The sequence below is a fragment of the Chelmon rostratus genome, chromosome 15 (genome assembly GCF_017976325.1).
Source record: "Chelmon rostratus isolate fCheRos1 chromosome 15, fCheRos1.pri, whole genome shotgun sequence".
NCBI classification, from domain to species: Eukaryota; Metazoa; Chordata; class Actinopteri; order Chaetodontiformes; family Chaetodontidae; genus Chelmon; species Chelmon rostratus.
Genome location: NC_055672.1, coordinates 4,952,027 through 4,968,948, shown reverse-complemented (window position 1 = coordinate 4,968,948; position 16,922 = coordinate 4,952,027). Strand labels below are relative to the sequence as shown.

The 16,922-nt window shown below is 40.3% G+C and overlaps 1 protein-coding gene across 1 annotated transcript in view; it reads left to right on the top strand.

Moving 5' to 3' along the window:
* Positions 1 to 457: 457 nt before the first annotated feature.
* syne1b (spectrin repeat containing, nuclear envelope 1b) overlaps positions 458 to 16,922 on the top strand; it is an 82,010-nt gene continuing 65,545 nt past the window's right edge. Inside the window, exons 1-11 of the mRNA XM_041954159.1 lie at positions 458 to 524; positions 7,187 to 7,248; positions 9,766 to 9,861; positions 11,568 to 11,651; positions 12,581 to 12,673; positions 13,514 to 13,692; positions 13,801 to 13,997; positions 14,686 to 14,795; positions 15,675 to 15,725; positions 16,234 to 16,341; positions 16,441 to 16,578. Of these exons, the coding sequence (XP_041810093.1) occupies positions 458 to 524; positions 7,187 to 7,248; positions 9,766 to 9,861; positions 11,568 to 11,651; positions 12,581 to 12,673; positions 13,514 to 13,692; positions 13,801 to 13,997; positions 14,686 to 14,795; positions 15,675 to 15,725; positions 16,234 to 16,341; positions 16,441 to 16,578 (1,185 nt within the window). The remainder of the gene's footprint in view (positions 525 to 7,186; positions 7,249 to 9,765; positions 9,862 to 11,567; positions 11,652 to 12,580; positions 12,674 to 13,513; positions 13,693 to 13,800; positions 13,998 to 14,685; positions 14,796 to 15,674; positions 15,726 to 16,233; positions 16,342 to 16,440; positions 16,579 to 16,922) is intronic.

The window sequence follows — 16,922 nt, the reverse complement described above, 5'->3', positions numbered from 1 at the left end:
GGAAAGATGCAAGAAACTCATGAGTGAGTCTTAGACTTTCTCTTCGAAGGTACAAAGTTACAAATAGCTGAGTTCCCTAGGGCGGCCTCAATATAGACTTTTAACACATTAACCAGAAAAGGAGGCCTATAAACCTTTGATAAGTTAATACAACAAACTGGTGTAGTAAAATAATTGCTTGCCAATACTTGTGGCCTCATGTGGAACCCTCTTAACATACATCTCTTTTGCAGGCAGTGAATGGAAGAAGTGCTTCTATTGGACAGTAAACCTGCTTGTCCCTGCATGAAACCTGAGATTCAATTGGACCTGGTCCTGCAGTGAAATTAGAAAGAGAGGGAGAGAGGAGCAGAGAGAGGGAGGGCCAGAGGGGATGTCCCACTCAGGACAGTTTTGAAGGATCTTCTGCTCGCAGCATCAGTGACCCACCTTTCCATTAAAGCTGCGGCGAGACGACATGGCCTCTCCAAGGCACCTTGGTCGAGCGTCTGTGGACATTGCTAATGTGATGCAAAAACTGCAGGGTAAGTGTCATTCTTTTGCTTAGCTGGCTTACGGACAAAACATTCCCTCCTCCTGCACTGCTGCACAGTAATATTGTGCTGATTCAATGACTGGGCTGCATGCCCATCTGAAGTTTGCCAGCTTTTGCAAGGCAGGATGCTCATATACACATGCTTACACACACACCCACACACACACTTACTCACATAGGAGTATTTAGGCATACAGTTTGAAAACACTAAACTATTTCTCTTATTGCTTACTAGGATTGTGCTATTAGGTCCTTGTGTACCTCGTTTTTTGTCCCTCTGCATTCTGTGTTGCTGGAAAGGACTGAAAGATTGATAACATGCACATAAAATTCAATGACAGTTTTTTTTTTAAACTGAACTTGGCTGTTCTAGAGCATTTATAGCATTTGAGTGCATAATACAATTACATTTTACATAATTTTGGTAATTTGAGTTAACGTAACATAGTCTCTTTTGTCAGCAGCTATATTTTTCCAAGATAGTGCATAATCTTATTTGGAATAATAAGAAAATTAATGTTAATTTCCTGTGACATCTTGTGACCACACCACAAAAGGGCGTACTACATTGTATGGCGGCCTAGATAGGCTAATTAAGAAGTTATTTAGAGGAACTGGATTGGTTTCATTCAGCAAATACTGTGTAACTGCTGATCTCAACGCATGGCTCAGAGCTCTCCTCTGATCTGTTTGTCTTCACTTCTTTTAATAAGATGTTCTGTAGAGATTAGTAAAACAAGTTTGTTGCAAAGAGGCATGCATTTTCACATCATGTCATTATGCAAGAAGTATCAAGTCAATGCCTCCTGGACACATATGATTTTTTCCAGAAATAGGCTCATCATTACCCTTTGTTTGATCGCTTCTGAGAAAATTAGTTTTCATCTGAGTCTCGGGTTAAATGTTAGCTTAATTTCATTCTTTCTTTTTGAGGCAGGCAAGGGATCATCGAGAACATTTAATCTGGTCTGAGTCCTGACATGGGATACTAAGTCACAACAACTGTGGCTTCATGAATGCACAGACAATGCACTGAACGAGACTAAAACCTGACACCTTTTCTGCCCTTGGTAAGAGAATAGATCGATGGCAGGAGTCTCTCTTTGTTGAAGTCCCCCTTTTGTTACAAGGGCATTAGGCCACTACCATCACTACACAAGTCTAGTCGATTCTGGCATCTGTTTCGGTTCTGTTTAGATGTATTTCTACATGTACAGTATACCAGCAAATTCTGGCTTGTTACCACAGCAACTGTGGTTTTGCCAATACTGCCCAGTTCCTGCTCTAGAGAGGCTTGATTTCATGTGCACTGCAAAGCTATTTTCAGTTGGCTGTTATCAATTTATATTCTAGCACAAAGACAGTGAAATGTGTCATGACAGAGAACAGCTGCAAGTCGGGTGTTATGCCCTGACAGAAAGAACTATATAGGTTTGATCAGAGTAAATCACAGCATACTGTATGAAAGTCTGTCTGAGTAGTTATATTTTGCGAGTAACAAACAGAAACTAAACCTCTTTTCAGCTGCTGCTGAAAAAAACGAGCAGAATTCGATATATAATTTTAAGATAATAAGAGAAACACACAGAGATGTCATTTTTAAATGTATCTTTCTGAGCATCCATACAAAATCAGTAAAATTAGGTGCCTTTAATACGGTGTCTAGGAAATTCCCCTGAACAGTGCACAAATGGCATGATCTGCAATGCAAAGTGCCGGTTGCTGTTGCCTGTTTCATGTCAGGAAGTGAAATTTAGTGTCAGGTCACATCTGGAAGGCATTATGGTGCCAGTTGTTTTAGGTGCTCTGTAGATGCAGCAAGGTAGTCTGGCCTTTTTTTTTGTTGCTGGTAATCACACACAGCTTCCTGTCATTAAAGGTATCCTGCAGAGAGGGTTACTTCAGACACACTTTGGCTTGAGCAACGGTCGATCTGGTTGGATGAATTATTGACACCAGCAGATATGTTGTTTTTTGAATACACACTATCTTGCTAGTGTTGAGTGTAGTTGTCTATATTGAGTATTAAAAGGAAATTTGTGAAGAAACCTCCTGAACTTTTGAACAACCATCTTAGGGAAAACACCTTCAGCATGTTTCTGTCATCATGCTATAGTTGTGTATGCCTGCTTGATTTCAGTGATAAGAGCATTGCTTAGCAACACCCTGCGACCTTAAATGCCTTCGGGGTAAAATTTATAACTGCCACTTTCCTGTTGGGGTGTGCATGACAAGCAAGTTGCTCTCATTACGTCTGGCCACTTGTGGGTTTCTTGTGGGTTTCACTCTTGTTGGGACTGCGTGTCAAACAGGATATGAAGAAACACAGCTGGCGGAGGCTTTTTGGTGACGTCTCATAGTGTGATGAATAAAATCAACATTATTTTCTACTTGGAAAATAACTGAAACTACTACTATTTATTTCAGCCCTTAAAATCATTCTTTTTGGTGAAACGCCTTCCTACAGTGAATATTCAGCCAGTAACACAGGATTGCAGCTTTGTTGTAAAAGGTCACAAGCTAAAACACTAAGAACCACTGTGGTGGAGCACACCCATTGTTTCACCGAGGGGGTGGAGTAGTTACATCAGAGTTGGAGTAAAAACAAGTACATGAAAGACAAGCGTGCATGTTGTCAGCTGTAAGAGATGCTCCTACTCTACAGTGTCAGTAACAGCTGCCAGAGACACACAGCCATCACACTGATATGATCTCATGAACAGAGAGCCTAATTCCCTATTCGCACTAAGCCAAGCTGCCTTAGACATTTTGAATACTTTTGGAATACTGCTTTAATTTGTTATCTTTGTTTTTGAACATTAGATTACAGTATTGTCATATTGTTTTGATGACCAGAAAACCTTTCAGCAAGTGATAAATACTCAGTGTCAAGCATCTCTGAATGAACAGCTACAGAGTAATTTCTTGTCTCGCCTGATTGTTGCTGTCCTGGCGAAGCTAAAGTAGGGCTGCTGTCGACTAAATGGAACAACAACAGAGTGAGTGGGCTTTTACAGTGGTCCCAGTTGATCAACACCAGCTGATGAATCCAAGCACCTACAGTGCGGTATTGCCAAAGGTATCATCTGTCCTAAGATCACCTTAAGTACTCCATTACTCATGTGAATTGCAGATGCTTCAGTGGTTTGATGCTCCGTGTGGTGTTTGTTGCTGGGCTATCCACTTTTAATTGCCACTTAGCTGCTAGTACTACATCAGGCTTAATTAAATCAGTTGACTAAGACATAATCACTCAATGATGGGGAGCTGTTTTCTATAAGGATTTCATGCTTGTCAGACTTTGCATATCTAGACCTGACCTACATATGTACATCTCACTACAAAAAAGTGGACCGTGTGGATGAGTTCAGAACTCTGGACAGCTCCTTAATAGCTGGATTTGAGACTAAGCAGCTGGAATATCAGGAAATCTTCAAGTTATCATTTACAAGTTTGCTTTTTTGTGTGCTCTTTTTTTTTTTTGTGTCTGCAGCACGGAGTATCAGAAACTAGTAAGCACTAGTAATGAAGCATTTACGATGATATTTATCCTGGTCGGCTCTGATGGAAACAAAAACACATGACTTCCTTTGCAGCAGAGGGCGATTCACATTACCCCTGGCCTTGCTTCCCTCAATTGGCCTCCTGTAAAATTCAGAATAAAGGACAAAATCCTGTTGATTACATGTAAGGCTCTGAATCTTTTTAAGCAGCTACTAAAAGCTCATCTTTATAAGATAGCCTTATTATAGAGTCCACCCTTTTTTACATCTCTCATTGAGCTGTGTTTCATAATGTTACATATTTTTCCTGGGTTTGACCTATCTGGCAATGTAATAGTTTTAAGGATATTTACTACTCTAAACAGAGAAGCAAAGCAAAGATTTTTATGATAGCCTTTTACCAGCTACTGCTCTGCTTGTGTTAATAAGCCAATAAAATGTGTTATGTCCATGAGGGTCGATGTTGGCGGGTTGAACAAACGCTCTAAAATTTTCCAATTATTTCATTACAGTTAAGTTAATATTTTTATTTTTAATTTGTACTCATTGACATACCAGTTTGAGTACCTAACCTTTTTTTTGTTTGAGACTTTTCTAGTAGCAAATAAATGTGAGTAATTTAAATGTAGTATTTCTAAAAGCTCATTGTTGTCAGTGCATGCAGCTGTCAACATATTTTAATGCTGCTACTTCTAACCTTTTGCTGTTTTGACATAAAAGAGAAAAAAAATCTATTTCACCCAAATAGCTTTTCTGGGCCAGTTCCACCAGCAGTCTACAGAGCAGTAATAATAGAATCACAAGCTGAGGACTATTTTTAGTATGTCAGAAAAGCTTTTAGTATGCTGGTGGTCTTGAAAGAATAAAGGGATTTTTCTGCAGGAGATGATAAACTAACAAGTACCCTAATTATTCAGTATTGTATGTTATATTCAAAGGAGTGGAGTAGTAGTCTAGCAGAAAAACATACTGGTCAAAGCTGAAGTGGTTCTGCTAGGTCTTACAGGACAAAAATGGATGTGCCGTAGAGCTTTTACATGATACTGTGTGTGCAGTGGGAATCCCGGGGTGGGTGTGTCTGCTTTGTCGTCACAATAGCATTGACAGTGAGAGAGAGCAGGTGGTAGATGTCATTCAGCCTCAGCATTAATTATTAAGATTTGTTGCACCACGCTGAGCTTTGTGTAGCAGTCTTTTAATTTTGTTCTGGGCTGTTTAATCAATAAGCCTACAGGGACTTCATTTGATTTTACAGCCAAAATTTTCACAAAACAAAACCAACAAAAAAAAAAATCAAAGGGATTTGTTTCATGATTGCCTTGGACACTTTACTGTAGTGTTTTTTTTAACTGTGTCAGTCTCACAGAAGATTAGACAAGTCTGAGAGGCAAATACAGGCCCCCCACACACACATATACACACACATAAATCTGGATAATGCTGCCAGGGCTGTGACATCACCACCTCACGCATGCTGATTGGTGGAGCCATGCTTCTAGCTGATCTCTCTCCAGCCTGAGACGGTACGATGGTACAGCGAGGCAGTGCAGCGGGGGCTGTGCACATCCACACAGCTATGGCTCCTCTGGATGGGAAAAACACAGGAAGGTGGACGGACGGGATTGTAAATGACCCTTTCTGTTAGAGTTTTCGCCTCTGCCGTCTGTGTGTGTGTGTGTCTGTGTGTGTGCGTGCGTGTCAGTGTGTATGTGTGTGAGAGTGTCAGGGAGGAGGGGACGTTTTCATCACAGCCTCCAGCAGCTTTTGCTTTCATCGGGGAAACCGGGCAGCCAGATCTGTTTTGCTTCCTGCTGGAAAGAAAAGGAAAAGGACTGCTGTGTGTTTTTATGCCAGTTTTTCCACTGTGGATCTTATTCTCACAAATACATATATGTGCCGTGGAACTCATGAAAGGCAAAGGGAGAGAGCAGGAGAGTGGGTTGTAGAATGGCTCACTTTAAGGATGTATCTGTCAGGAAGACTTCTTTAAATCTGGTGACTGGATTTTTTCAGTATTTACGTGGTAAGTAGGGCAGCAGCGCCCTTCATCTCTCATCTGTGTACACATGTGTAGCTAATCTGGGATAGAGAAAAATAACATATGCTAATGGTTTGTAGTTGATTGCCTGCTACACGAACTAGTAACCGTATAATGCTCCACAAACAGCTGTACGTGTGTTGTGTCTGTGTGTGTGTTTATGTGTGCATCTGCATGTGTGTGCTATGCTTCAGTGGGCATCCCCTGTGCATCAGTGATGAAGCATTTGCCTGTGGGTCAACATAGCGTCTTTGCTCCCTGTATAGTGTTCGCATTGCTTCCTTAAGCACGTGACCGCTGTCTATATATCTCTAAGGGTGGATGTTTAAAAATGGCCACTCTGTGCAGTGTGCAGCACTAACCTATCGGCATGCGTGACAGGGTGATAGAAACCGGTCCTCGACGAAACAGCAGCACCACTATGGCAAAGAAATCAGTTGTTTTGTTATACATGCTGCATAATGCATGAGGCATTGTGGCTGAATATATTAATAGAACACAAAAGAGGCTGGGGGTGGCCCAAACAGTCACGCATGTTATTACTGAACACAGAGGTGGCTTGGCAGAAAATTTCTGTCTACTCATTCTCTAATCTCCTCATATGACCTATTTTTGAGAGGACTTCGCAGGAGCATCTTTTATACTAGCACTGGCTTATGTTATTCACACTGCACATATCTAACCATTGCAGAAGTCATACTTTGTAACATGTTCCGTACAGGCCAGCTGTAATATCCCTGAAGCAGTGTAAAATTATGTAGCATGAGATTGGATGAAGTAGGATTCTGACCTGATGAGTCCTTCAAAGGGTATGACTAATGAAAAGTCATAGTTGGGGATTAATATTTTATGCGTTTTATGTGTCTGTGGTAGCTATAAAGTCAACCATATCCATATGTAGAATCACTTAACAGCCACTTCTTTGCAAGAAAAAATCTGTAATCCCTGGTCATTAAGCCCTGCCGCATGCATTCTTCCCATTTGGTTGTGTGTCCTCCACGGATATCACCAGCTCCTCTGGTCTGACGTATGAGGCTTAGGCTCAAAGTCAACCCAGAGTATGTGGTGTCTATCATGAACTGACATGCTGTTTGTTTCTTTAATTTTCAGATGAGCAAGAGGCAGTGCAGAAGAGAACCTTCACAAAATGGATCAATTCTCATTTGGCAAAGGTAAGTGTGAATTTCCATCCATGTTCTACGCTGCATCATAAATCACTTGACAGGATTTGGAGATTTTATAAGCTCGTGAGACTCGTGGTGTTTTATTGCTCGTCATGATAATGTGGCTTCTCTTTGGTCAGTGGTATTTCAGGCTACTGACCAATCACACGCATGGACGGAGCTGACTGCAAGATGAGCTTTGCATTGCAACAATAATGGCCCATAACAATGCTAAACAAGATTATTGAATTTATCCAGTTAACTTTAAATAATGACATAATTTACCTTATTTTGTAACCATTTAAAACTGAATCATGTTTAATGGAACAGGGTTTGTTCATAGTTACAGTTTGCTGGCTCTAATGGAGGAAAGGAACACACCCTCTGTATAGTATGCCTGTGATTCTTCTGTTTTCCCGAGAGGAGAACCTGTTAAAAGGTCATGCTGCTTGTTGCTTTGCAGGAAAGATGACATGGACATGACAGAGCTCAGAGGCATCTTCTGTTTTAAAGAAGCTCATTAGGGGCATTTATCCTTTTTTGAGCTCTTGTCCCACTAGTAGACTGTGTTTATGAGGACATGTAGGAGGTATAATGGAATTATTCAGAAACTAGTGTGTGGGGTATGTATTTGCTATGTGTTAGGTGTCTGTGGTGTCCGCTGTGTGTGAGTGTGTAGGTATGGTGTGTATGTGGGTGTTTTGTTATTCATGTGAGTGTGTCTATTTATGGATAGGATTGGCAGGGACAGTGATGAGGTGTGCAGATGGAGAGCAAGAGGGTGAGGACAGTTCCCTGCAGGCAGTTGTCTGCTTCTAAGGCTCATGCATGTAAATTATAAGGAGTGCACAACAACACATGCTGTGTCACACTGTGACCCTAAAATAACAAACGATATTAGATTATGCACGCTGAATTAAGTGAATCTCAGGACTATAAAATATCAGAATTTTACTATTTCCTGAAGAATTGTTTAGAATTCAGAGTAAGTAGTGAGTGATCTCTCTGTAACTGTCATCATTGATGACACAGCAGAATGTTCAACTAGTCGGACACAGCTACAGGGTTTAAGTCTGGAACCTGGCAAAGAGATTTAGTTTAGAGGGGTCTTTTGTTGAGCCTGATCTGCCCACATTAGTTCAAAGCGTGGCTTCTAAAACTTTAGAAGAATCTCAGTTATGTGGCGGGCCAACGCAGAGACCCTCTGTTGGTCTATTCTTCATTATTCATGCACTGCGCTCAAGCTCACTCGTTGTGCATACCAATAGGACTAATGTGGCATCAGCCACATCATGGAAGAGCTCAGTCATATTGACACTCTCTTCAGCTGCTGTATGAGCAAGATTGGCTTATTTAACAGAAAGTTTACAATGACTCATCAGTGCACAAACAGTTTCTTGCAATAATTTGCAATAGTTTTGTGTGTGATTTAATGATGAGTATTAGCCTCAATGGAATCTCTTTTTTATGGGTGAAAGTGTCTGTTATCTAAGCTTGAACTTCCTCCAGTTGTCACACTTTCCCTTCCGCCTTTGTGTCCGCTTCCTCTGATATTGTATTACTAGAACACCTTTCCAGTGATTTTCACAGTTTTCCCACTGTTAGGTCTCATGTGACTCTCTTGCTCAGTGAATTAATTTTCCAGGGTGGGAAGGAGACCCAAATTTCAGAAGCTATTTTTGCATCCCTGTACATAGTAGCAGTGTAATTGGAAAATTATTTTTTGTTTTATTGTTTTATTACCACTAGCATCAAGGAATAGTTATAGATTCTTGTAGTCGAATGGTATATTTACTTGACAACTCCAGTATTGTTCATAGAAATATCTAACAACTAAACATTATTATTTATATATTGATTCTTTTACTGTACTTTAGTCACAGGAAGGAGAGAAGTGTGCATACACAGAATAATAGAATAACAGGACAGACGCTTGCCTCTTCACACTGCTTTGCCCCAGATAGGCAGCCAACTGCATCCTGTCATGGAATATGTTGAGTTGTGAAATGACCTGTATATGGTGCCAAACAAAGAATTCCCATGTTGAGCTTGCCTTTTAATTAATGCTTCCCTCTGCCGAATGAATACACATCTGTTTCATTTACTTGTACAGCAAGTAAACGCAGCACTTTATAACACTGTCATTCATCTTGGAGATTGTACAGCTCTGTAAATGTGTGGATATGATATCAAGAGACAGTACCCAACTAGGGTTAAATGAGTACCATCGCCTCAGGGCTGGGCACCAAGCCACTGCTGAGGAAAAGGCACCATCTTTTCAGCTGCAGGGAGGCTCTGTGGTTGTTGCTAACAAGCCTGTTTCTCACAAACAGCATTTGGTTTCTCTTCATCCCTGCTAATGGCTTAGAATACCAATATCCTTTTGCAATATAGGATTAAAGATGCAACATGACTGGTTCTATGAATATGTTGGTTCTCAAGTCTGATTAATTTCTAAGTTCAAAGTTGCATTTGTTGAAATGATTAGTTATCAGTGTTGTTAACGCTGTGTTTTCTCTCTTCCAGTATAAACCACCACTAGAGGTTAACGACCTTTTTGAGGACATCAAAGATGGGGTGAAACTCTTGGCTTTGCTGGAGGTGCTGTCTGGCCAAAGACTAGTAAGTAGCACTTCTGGATTATTTTTGCACAGGATTTAAACATGAACTGCAAAGACATGTTGGGCCTGACTCATACCTTTGATGAAGTGTGGATTTACTAAAGGCAAAGAGCCAGCCTGTGTGATATCCATTTCACATAATTAATATGTAAATCAAGGCACCTTCACATCACAACAAGTCAGCTTGTACTTGTATGTGTGCTTTCCCTACATTATATAATGCCTCGTGGTCCCATTTATTTCATGGTGTAAAACGAGAAATCTGCTACACTCTACTCCCCTACATCACTTACATTAACTGCTGAGTCACAGCATTTTAAGGCAGAGTTTAACACTTAACACAATTCTGGGCCGTGCTGTTTATATTTAGTTTAAAGCAATGAAATACTTTTCAAAGCCATTTCTCCGCACCTTGCAGTAAGGATATTGCCCGATAGTTATCTGCTTTGTTATAGGAGGTGAAGGTGAATGCAACCGATTTACTTAACATAATTCACAAAATAAATTATTCAGTCCTTAAAGCTTCAGTAGGATTTAGGAGGATCAGTTGGCAGAAATGTAATAGAATATTCATAATTATGTTTTCCTTAGTATATAATCACCTGACAATAAGAATCGTTGTGTCTTCGTTACTTAAGAATAAGCTCTTTATATGCACAGAGGCAGCAGGTCGCCTTCCATGGAGTATGCTGTGTTGCAGTAGCTACAGTAGTCCAGAATGGACAAACCAAACACTGGCTTTTAAGAGTGCCTCTCACATTTTTCTTGTTTTTGTATAAAGTGAGGGGTATTTTTTTGGTTGCAGTCTGCAACCTCACCACTAGATGTCACACACTGGACCTTTAAATGTTGTTTAAATATATATTCAGTCTGAAATGGTTAATATATCCTTCTAAACACTGTAAACTCATAGAAATCCACTCAGTCAAATGCATAAACAATTTCCTAAAATTATATGAATACTTACTCAACTTCGGCAGTGACAACGCAGTTGAGTCAGGATGCAACCAAAACCTAAATAAAGATTGTGAATCTAAGTTTGGATAAAATTGTTGTTGCTCACGTTAAGCGTTGGATCACTGCACACAAACTGCATGGCCCTAATTTAGATCTGAGCCTCCCCACTGTGAGAAGCTGTTGGCTTACCGGTGTCTGTATCTCACTGTTTCTTGCTTTTACACACACACACACACACACACACACACACACACACACACACACACACACACACACACACACACACACACACACACACACTTGTGTGTTACTTGGCAAGTGAGTCAGTTGCACGTCATGGTGAGCACTGCCTGATGCTTTCACTTAATGCTTTCAAGAGTGCACCCCTGCCGGTTCATATCAGCCAAAAAAATTTTAACATGGACAGATGTCATTGAAGCTGGTTGTAGCTCATGCTTTAGAGCACAGGATTATACTTTTTCTCTTACAGCTCTCACCAGTTCATTTATGTAAGAAAAGTCCTGCTAAAATCCTACTCCCACGCCACTTTCACTGTCTTACTGTGCAACTATCATAATGGTTTTTCCAACCAAAGTGAGTGGTTGGTACAGCAGTAATTTCTTTTCTTCTGTGGTTCATTTCTTACCATGTTTCAAGTCAGCAGATGGATGAATGAAGATTTTCTCAGCTTTGTATGGTATAGCCTTCTTGGCAAGCTTGATTTTCACTTTCTGCCCTCTCTGTCTTAAGCCACGTGAGCAAGGCCGCCAGCTGAAGAGGATCCACTGGGTTTCCAACATCGGCACTGCGCTCAAATTCCTTGAAGGCAGAAAGGTAAGCGTTCAGTCCTAACAGCAGTTTCCTCTTTTAAATGCCATTTTTTCCACAACTAAATAGCACACTAGAAATAAACAGTGACATTTCTTAAAGAAGTTCGGGATATGGTTAAGAGATCGATTGGAAAAAGATGTTGTTTAGAATTTATTAGTCCACGTAAGGTGTCTCTTGCTGTACTACACGCACTATGTTCAGAGACACAGCAGATAGAAACAGGACTTCTTGATTACATAACCCATCTCTAAATCCCTTGGCTCTATGGAGCCTGTGTCCCACTTTTATCTGAGTTCCCTGAGGACTGAGACTTACATTGTTGTGATCTCTCTCCCATCATGTGTGCCTTCAGTCTGTGTATCGAGGATCTCCGGTCAGTCGCCATTAAACGCCCTGTGTGATCCTATACTGTATGCATTATTTTCATTTGATGCACGATGTGTACTAAGCAATGCTTGGATACAGCCATTCTGTGTCTTGAAATGTAGTCATTATGCTTTTCTTGTGACATGCATTTTGATGCATTTTGACTCAAACGCTGGTTACTGTGTGGCTCCCTACAATTCTGAGCTACTCAAAATATAGAGATGTAAACATGGCAGATTGTGGCAGTTTTCCAGTGCAAGGTTTGCAATGCTGTGGTAACTGCTTTTCCTTTACTACCTGGTTGAACACAATTGTCTTTTCTTTTGTTTCTTCTCCTTCACTCCTTGTGGCTGTTTCTGGCTTTCTGGTCTGGCTATATTAAAGTACTTACCTGCATCAAAGACCTGACTTTGATGACTTTGAGCAAAAAAAAAGCTTGCAGTATTCTTTTGGAGAGAATGAAACCCAACGGGCATCTGTGGACAAAAATGCAAAAAAATCTCACTACAAGACTGTCTGCATGCGACTTTCTTTCCTGAATAATCCTCTGCTTTGCTTTTGTTTAGATCAAACTTGTTAACATTCATGCCACCGACATCGCAGATGGACGACCATCAATTGTCCTTGGGTTGATATGGACCATTATCCTCTACTTCCAGGTAATACTTCATTCAGTTATTAAACTCTGAGAGATCAGAGTTTAATAACTGTGTTCACTTCAAGGTGAGTTGATGCCCTACGAATAAAACTGGCACTACGAATAAAACTAGTGGCTCAGTGTTTTGATGCTATGTAAATTGTTGTCTTGATGATGGTCCCAACCCCCACTAGGGATCACCAAATCTTACCTGGGCGTTGCAAGCCTTCTTAATTTTAATGATTTTTAAGAATATACAGTAGGCCTGTATTGCAGCCTTTCTTTCGTTTGTGGGAAGTAATTGTTATTTTTAGTGTTTAGATAATTTTTTGATATATAAACTAAAATCTCAGAGGATAGGGGCATGGTGAATACCTGAACACAAGCTACAGCCGCAGAGCTTTCACCCTATGCTAAAAAGCTTCCTTCTGCATTGGAAAAGTACACAGTTAGCCTATTAAGTATGTTTAATTGTTAGAAATAGAAAAAATGCATAATACAAACAGAATTGTTTAGATAGTAACGATACAAGATTCACAGGAAATCATCTGATCAAAATTCTACCGAATTGCCCATATTACACAAACATCCTGCAGTCATTGCGTTCACTATCTGGGTTAACTGAGCTGTTTATCACTTGCTCTGTACTGGTATTGTTATGCATTGAATATAATATGAATGTATGTATGGGGTCGTCAGTTTAATTAATAATAGAAAGGGGGCAGGTTAAGAAAAAAGGTTTGGAACCATGGTGTATTTTTTGCATAAAGCTGCAGATCCACGTGGAGGCCGAGAAATACTGCCATTTGCTTTTCATGTTACTATGGTTATATGGTTCCTGACGTTCTTGTTCTTCAATTAGATTGAGGAGTTAACCAGCAACCTGCCAGCCCTCCAGGCCCTGTCTAACAGCAACTCTTCTGTGGAGAGTATACCCAGCTCTGAAACAGGAAGCCCTCCCATGAAGAGAAAGGTGGTTAACAAATTTCAGGGCAATGCCAAGAAGGCCCTGCTCAGATGGGTGCAGTGCACAGCAGCCAAGTATGTCACTTTCAAATGACATGTTGCAATATATTGTAAATGTGGATGTAAATACATTTTATATGTACTGTATAAGATACAGTAAGTAGTTATGCTGGTGTTTTTCAGGTATCATGGAATTGAGGTGAAGGACTTTGGTCCCAGTTGGCGTGATGGTGTTGCATTCCAGTCGGTGGTGCATGCCATCAGGCCAGACCTGGTGGACATGGAGGTGGTGCGGAGGAGGAGCAACAGGGAGAATTTGGAGGAAGCCTTTGCACTTGCAGAAAATGAACTGGGTATTCCCCGTCTGCTGGATCCAGAAGGTGCCTGAGACCTTTCCGCTGTTTGCACTAAAGATTCCAGTGTAGTAGACTATTCAGACAAGCTACCATTGAATAGTGAAGCCTTTTAAAGTTTGCCAGTATTTTAGACATAAATCAGCAAATATGCCATATTTATTACATTAATGGAATTGCGTTACCCTGACATTGCACTCTGCATGAATGTTTTTGATAAACTTTCTGCTGAAAAGATCAGTGAAACCCACCAGAAGATTTAAAATTCTGAGTTTACATGTGTGTCTTAGTTTTAGAGTCTGTGGAAGAGAAGCAGTCTGCAGTGGCTCTGCAGTTTTGTCTTCACTAGCAGAGTCGTGATGCTTTATTACATAAAGAGCTGCACTGAAATGTCTCTGCTTTTACGAGAGCTTGACCCTAATTTCAAGAAACATCAGGCCAAGGATGGAGATGAAACTAGACATATATAATTAGCTGTCAGCCTGAGGAGATTTATCCTCTTGAGGATGTAAAATGTGTTTTTTTTTAGAATATCATATTGATTTCATACCAAATGTAATGGCTGTGTCATCTTTAGTTCTACAGGAATGAGATCATGTCTTAAGTTAAATACCGACATGATTTTTACAGGCCTGCTGCCTATGTTTACATCAGCTAATTTTCAGTGTAAAGTTTCATCGGATGTGCATCAGATAATGTTTGTGTTGCTCTGTAGATGTGGATGTAGACAAGCCAGATGAGAAATCCATCATGACATATGTGGCTCAGTTTCTCAAGCACTACCCAAACCCCCACCACTCTGAGACTGATGGACAGCAAGATGAGGTACTTTGTTTAAAACAATATATTAAGTTTATATGAAGGAGTGATACGTGCGGCTGGAGAAGAAATATTATCGTGTTACTGCTAAATACTCTCTTAGAATAGATATTTAACTCCATTATCTGTAATATTATTATATGTATGTATTGTTGCCATCCACAAGAATCACCTTGTATATCATCAATCATAGATAATGTCCACATGCAGAGATCACAACAGCAGCATATGTTTGATCAAAAGATGCTTTAACTGCTGCTGAGCTTAACTGTTGTAAACCTGTGCTGCAATTTTTCCACATTTGTCATTTTGTCACATTTGTCACATATATCACACGAATCAAAATAATCGTAGCATGAACACAGTAGTAATACAACCCTGATTCCAAACAAGTTGGCACAGTGTGTGAATAAAAGCAGAATGCAAACGAGCTGTGCTCAACAACGGCTTCACGAAGTGTTCCCGAACCCATGTAGTAACATCCTTCATTGAGATGAATGTGTGTCATGTGTTCACAAAGTGGTGAACCTCGCTCCATCCCTGCTTGTGAATGACTGAGCCTTTCCAGGATGCTCCTTTCATCACCAATCATGATACTATCATCTGTTACTTATCAACCTGTGTACCTGTAGACAGGTGTTTCTGGAGCATTCCACTACTTTTCCAGTCTTTTGCTGCTCCTGTCCCAACTTGTTTGAAACGTGTTGCTGCATCGACTTCAGAATAAACAGATATTTGTAAAAAGCAAGTTATTACATTCTGTTTTATTTATGTTTAACACAGCGCCCCAACCTTTTTGGAATCAGGATTTTATACTGTAATCATCACAATTCTGTTTTCCATCATCATCATTTCCATTATTATTTTGTTTTTGTGCACATTAAGCTGCTTCTTGGCTCAATTCCAACTTTTGCACTGTCAGTGCCAGTACTCCAGGTGAGAGTTAGGTCATAGCACTGCATGTTTTCTGTTTGGAGTATATTCCCTCTTCGCCCTCATCCCATTTCCCATCCTCTTTGCTTCTTTTCAATAATGCATCTAATGCATCTGGTGTGTTTGCATCTCTTTGTGTGCCTTGCTGCTTTCCTGGATAGTTTGGTCCCCAAGACATAGAGCAAATGCTTGAGGTATGTTTCACTAAATTAACAGACTAAATCAGAGGTTTGAATATACCCCTTTCCCTCTACCATGACTTCTAAAACTAACCTGTGCCAAACTGTAGAGGTTGGCTTTGTGTAGCCTTGTGTAGCCTTAACTCTATTTTGTAGTCCTTAACTGTGTGTTTTTTCTCTTTAATCTGAATTGATGAGGTGTTTCTGGAATGTCAGTTTGGTGTGAGTTGCTCAACATATTGGCATGCTGATCTGAAAAACAAACAAACAAACAAACAATTAAAGTCAGTCTGTTCCTGTGAGTCTGAGCTGAATATTCTTGATTGTGACAGAGAGAGGAGCGGAAGATGCTGAGAGAGCTGAAGGTGTTTCTAGATCAGCTGGAGAGAGATGTGCTCCGGGCTCAGGGAGCAGAGGGAAACCTCACTGACAAATATCAGGTGAGTCAGGCCTGGAAAGACAAAGAGCATTGTTACATAACAGACATTTATCAGCCCTCACCACATCTTTCTCATTTTATCCCTTTTTATTTTTTGCAGGCATTCAAGAGCTTCCGTGTACAGTATGAAATGAAGAAAAAGCAGACAGACCCGCTGCTTCAGCCAGTGCACAGAGATGGCAAGCTGTCCGTGGACCAAGCTCTGGTCAAACAGGCCTGGGACCGAGTGTCTGCCAGGGTAATTATACTGCATTCTTTTGCACAACATGAATAATTTATAGTCAAACCACAAGGAAAACAGGATTAATTATGATAATCTATCATACTTACAGTAAATTAAACAAAACCTGATAATAAATAATAGATTGTCCATTTGCTATTTTTCATTATGCTTTTCTTTGCTTGAACATTGCATTACCATAGTGAAGGTTATCATAATGAGAGAAACACAACTCAGGACTCAGGCCTCTCTTCACTGGCTGCCAGTGAAAGTTCAGTGGGGTGCAAGCATTTGAATAAAGAGTTTGTTCAGAGGGGAGGAGACGGGAACAGAGGAGGTTTTGTTCATTGGGCAGTCTGCTT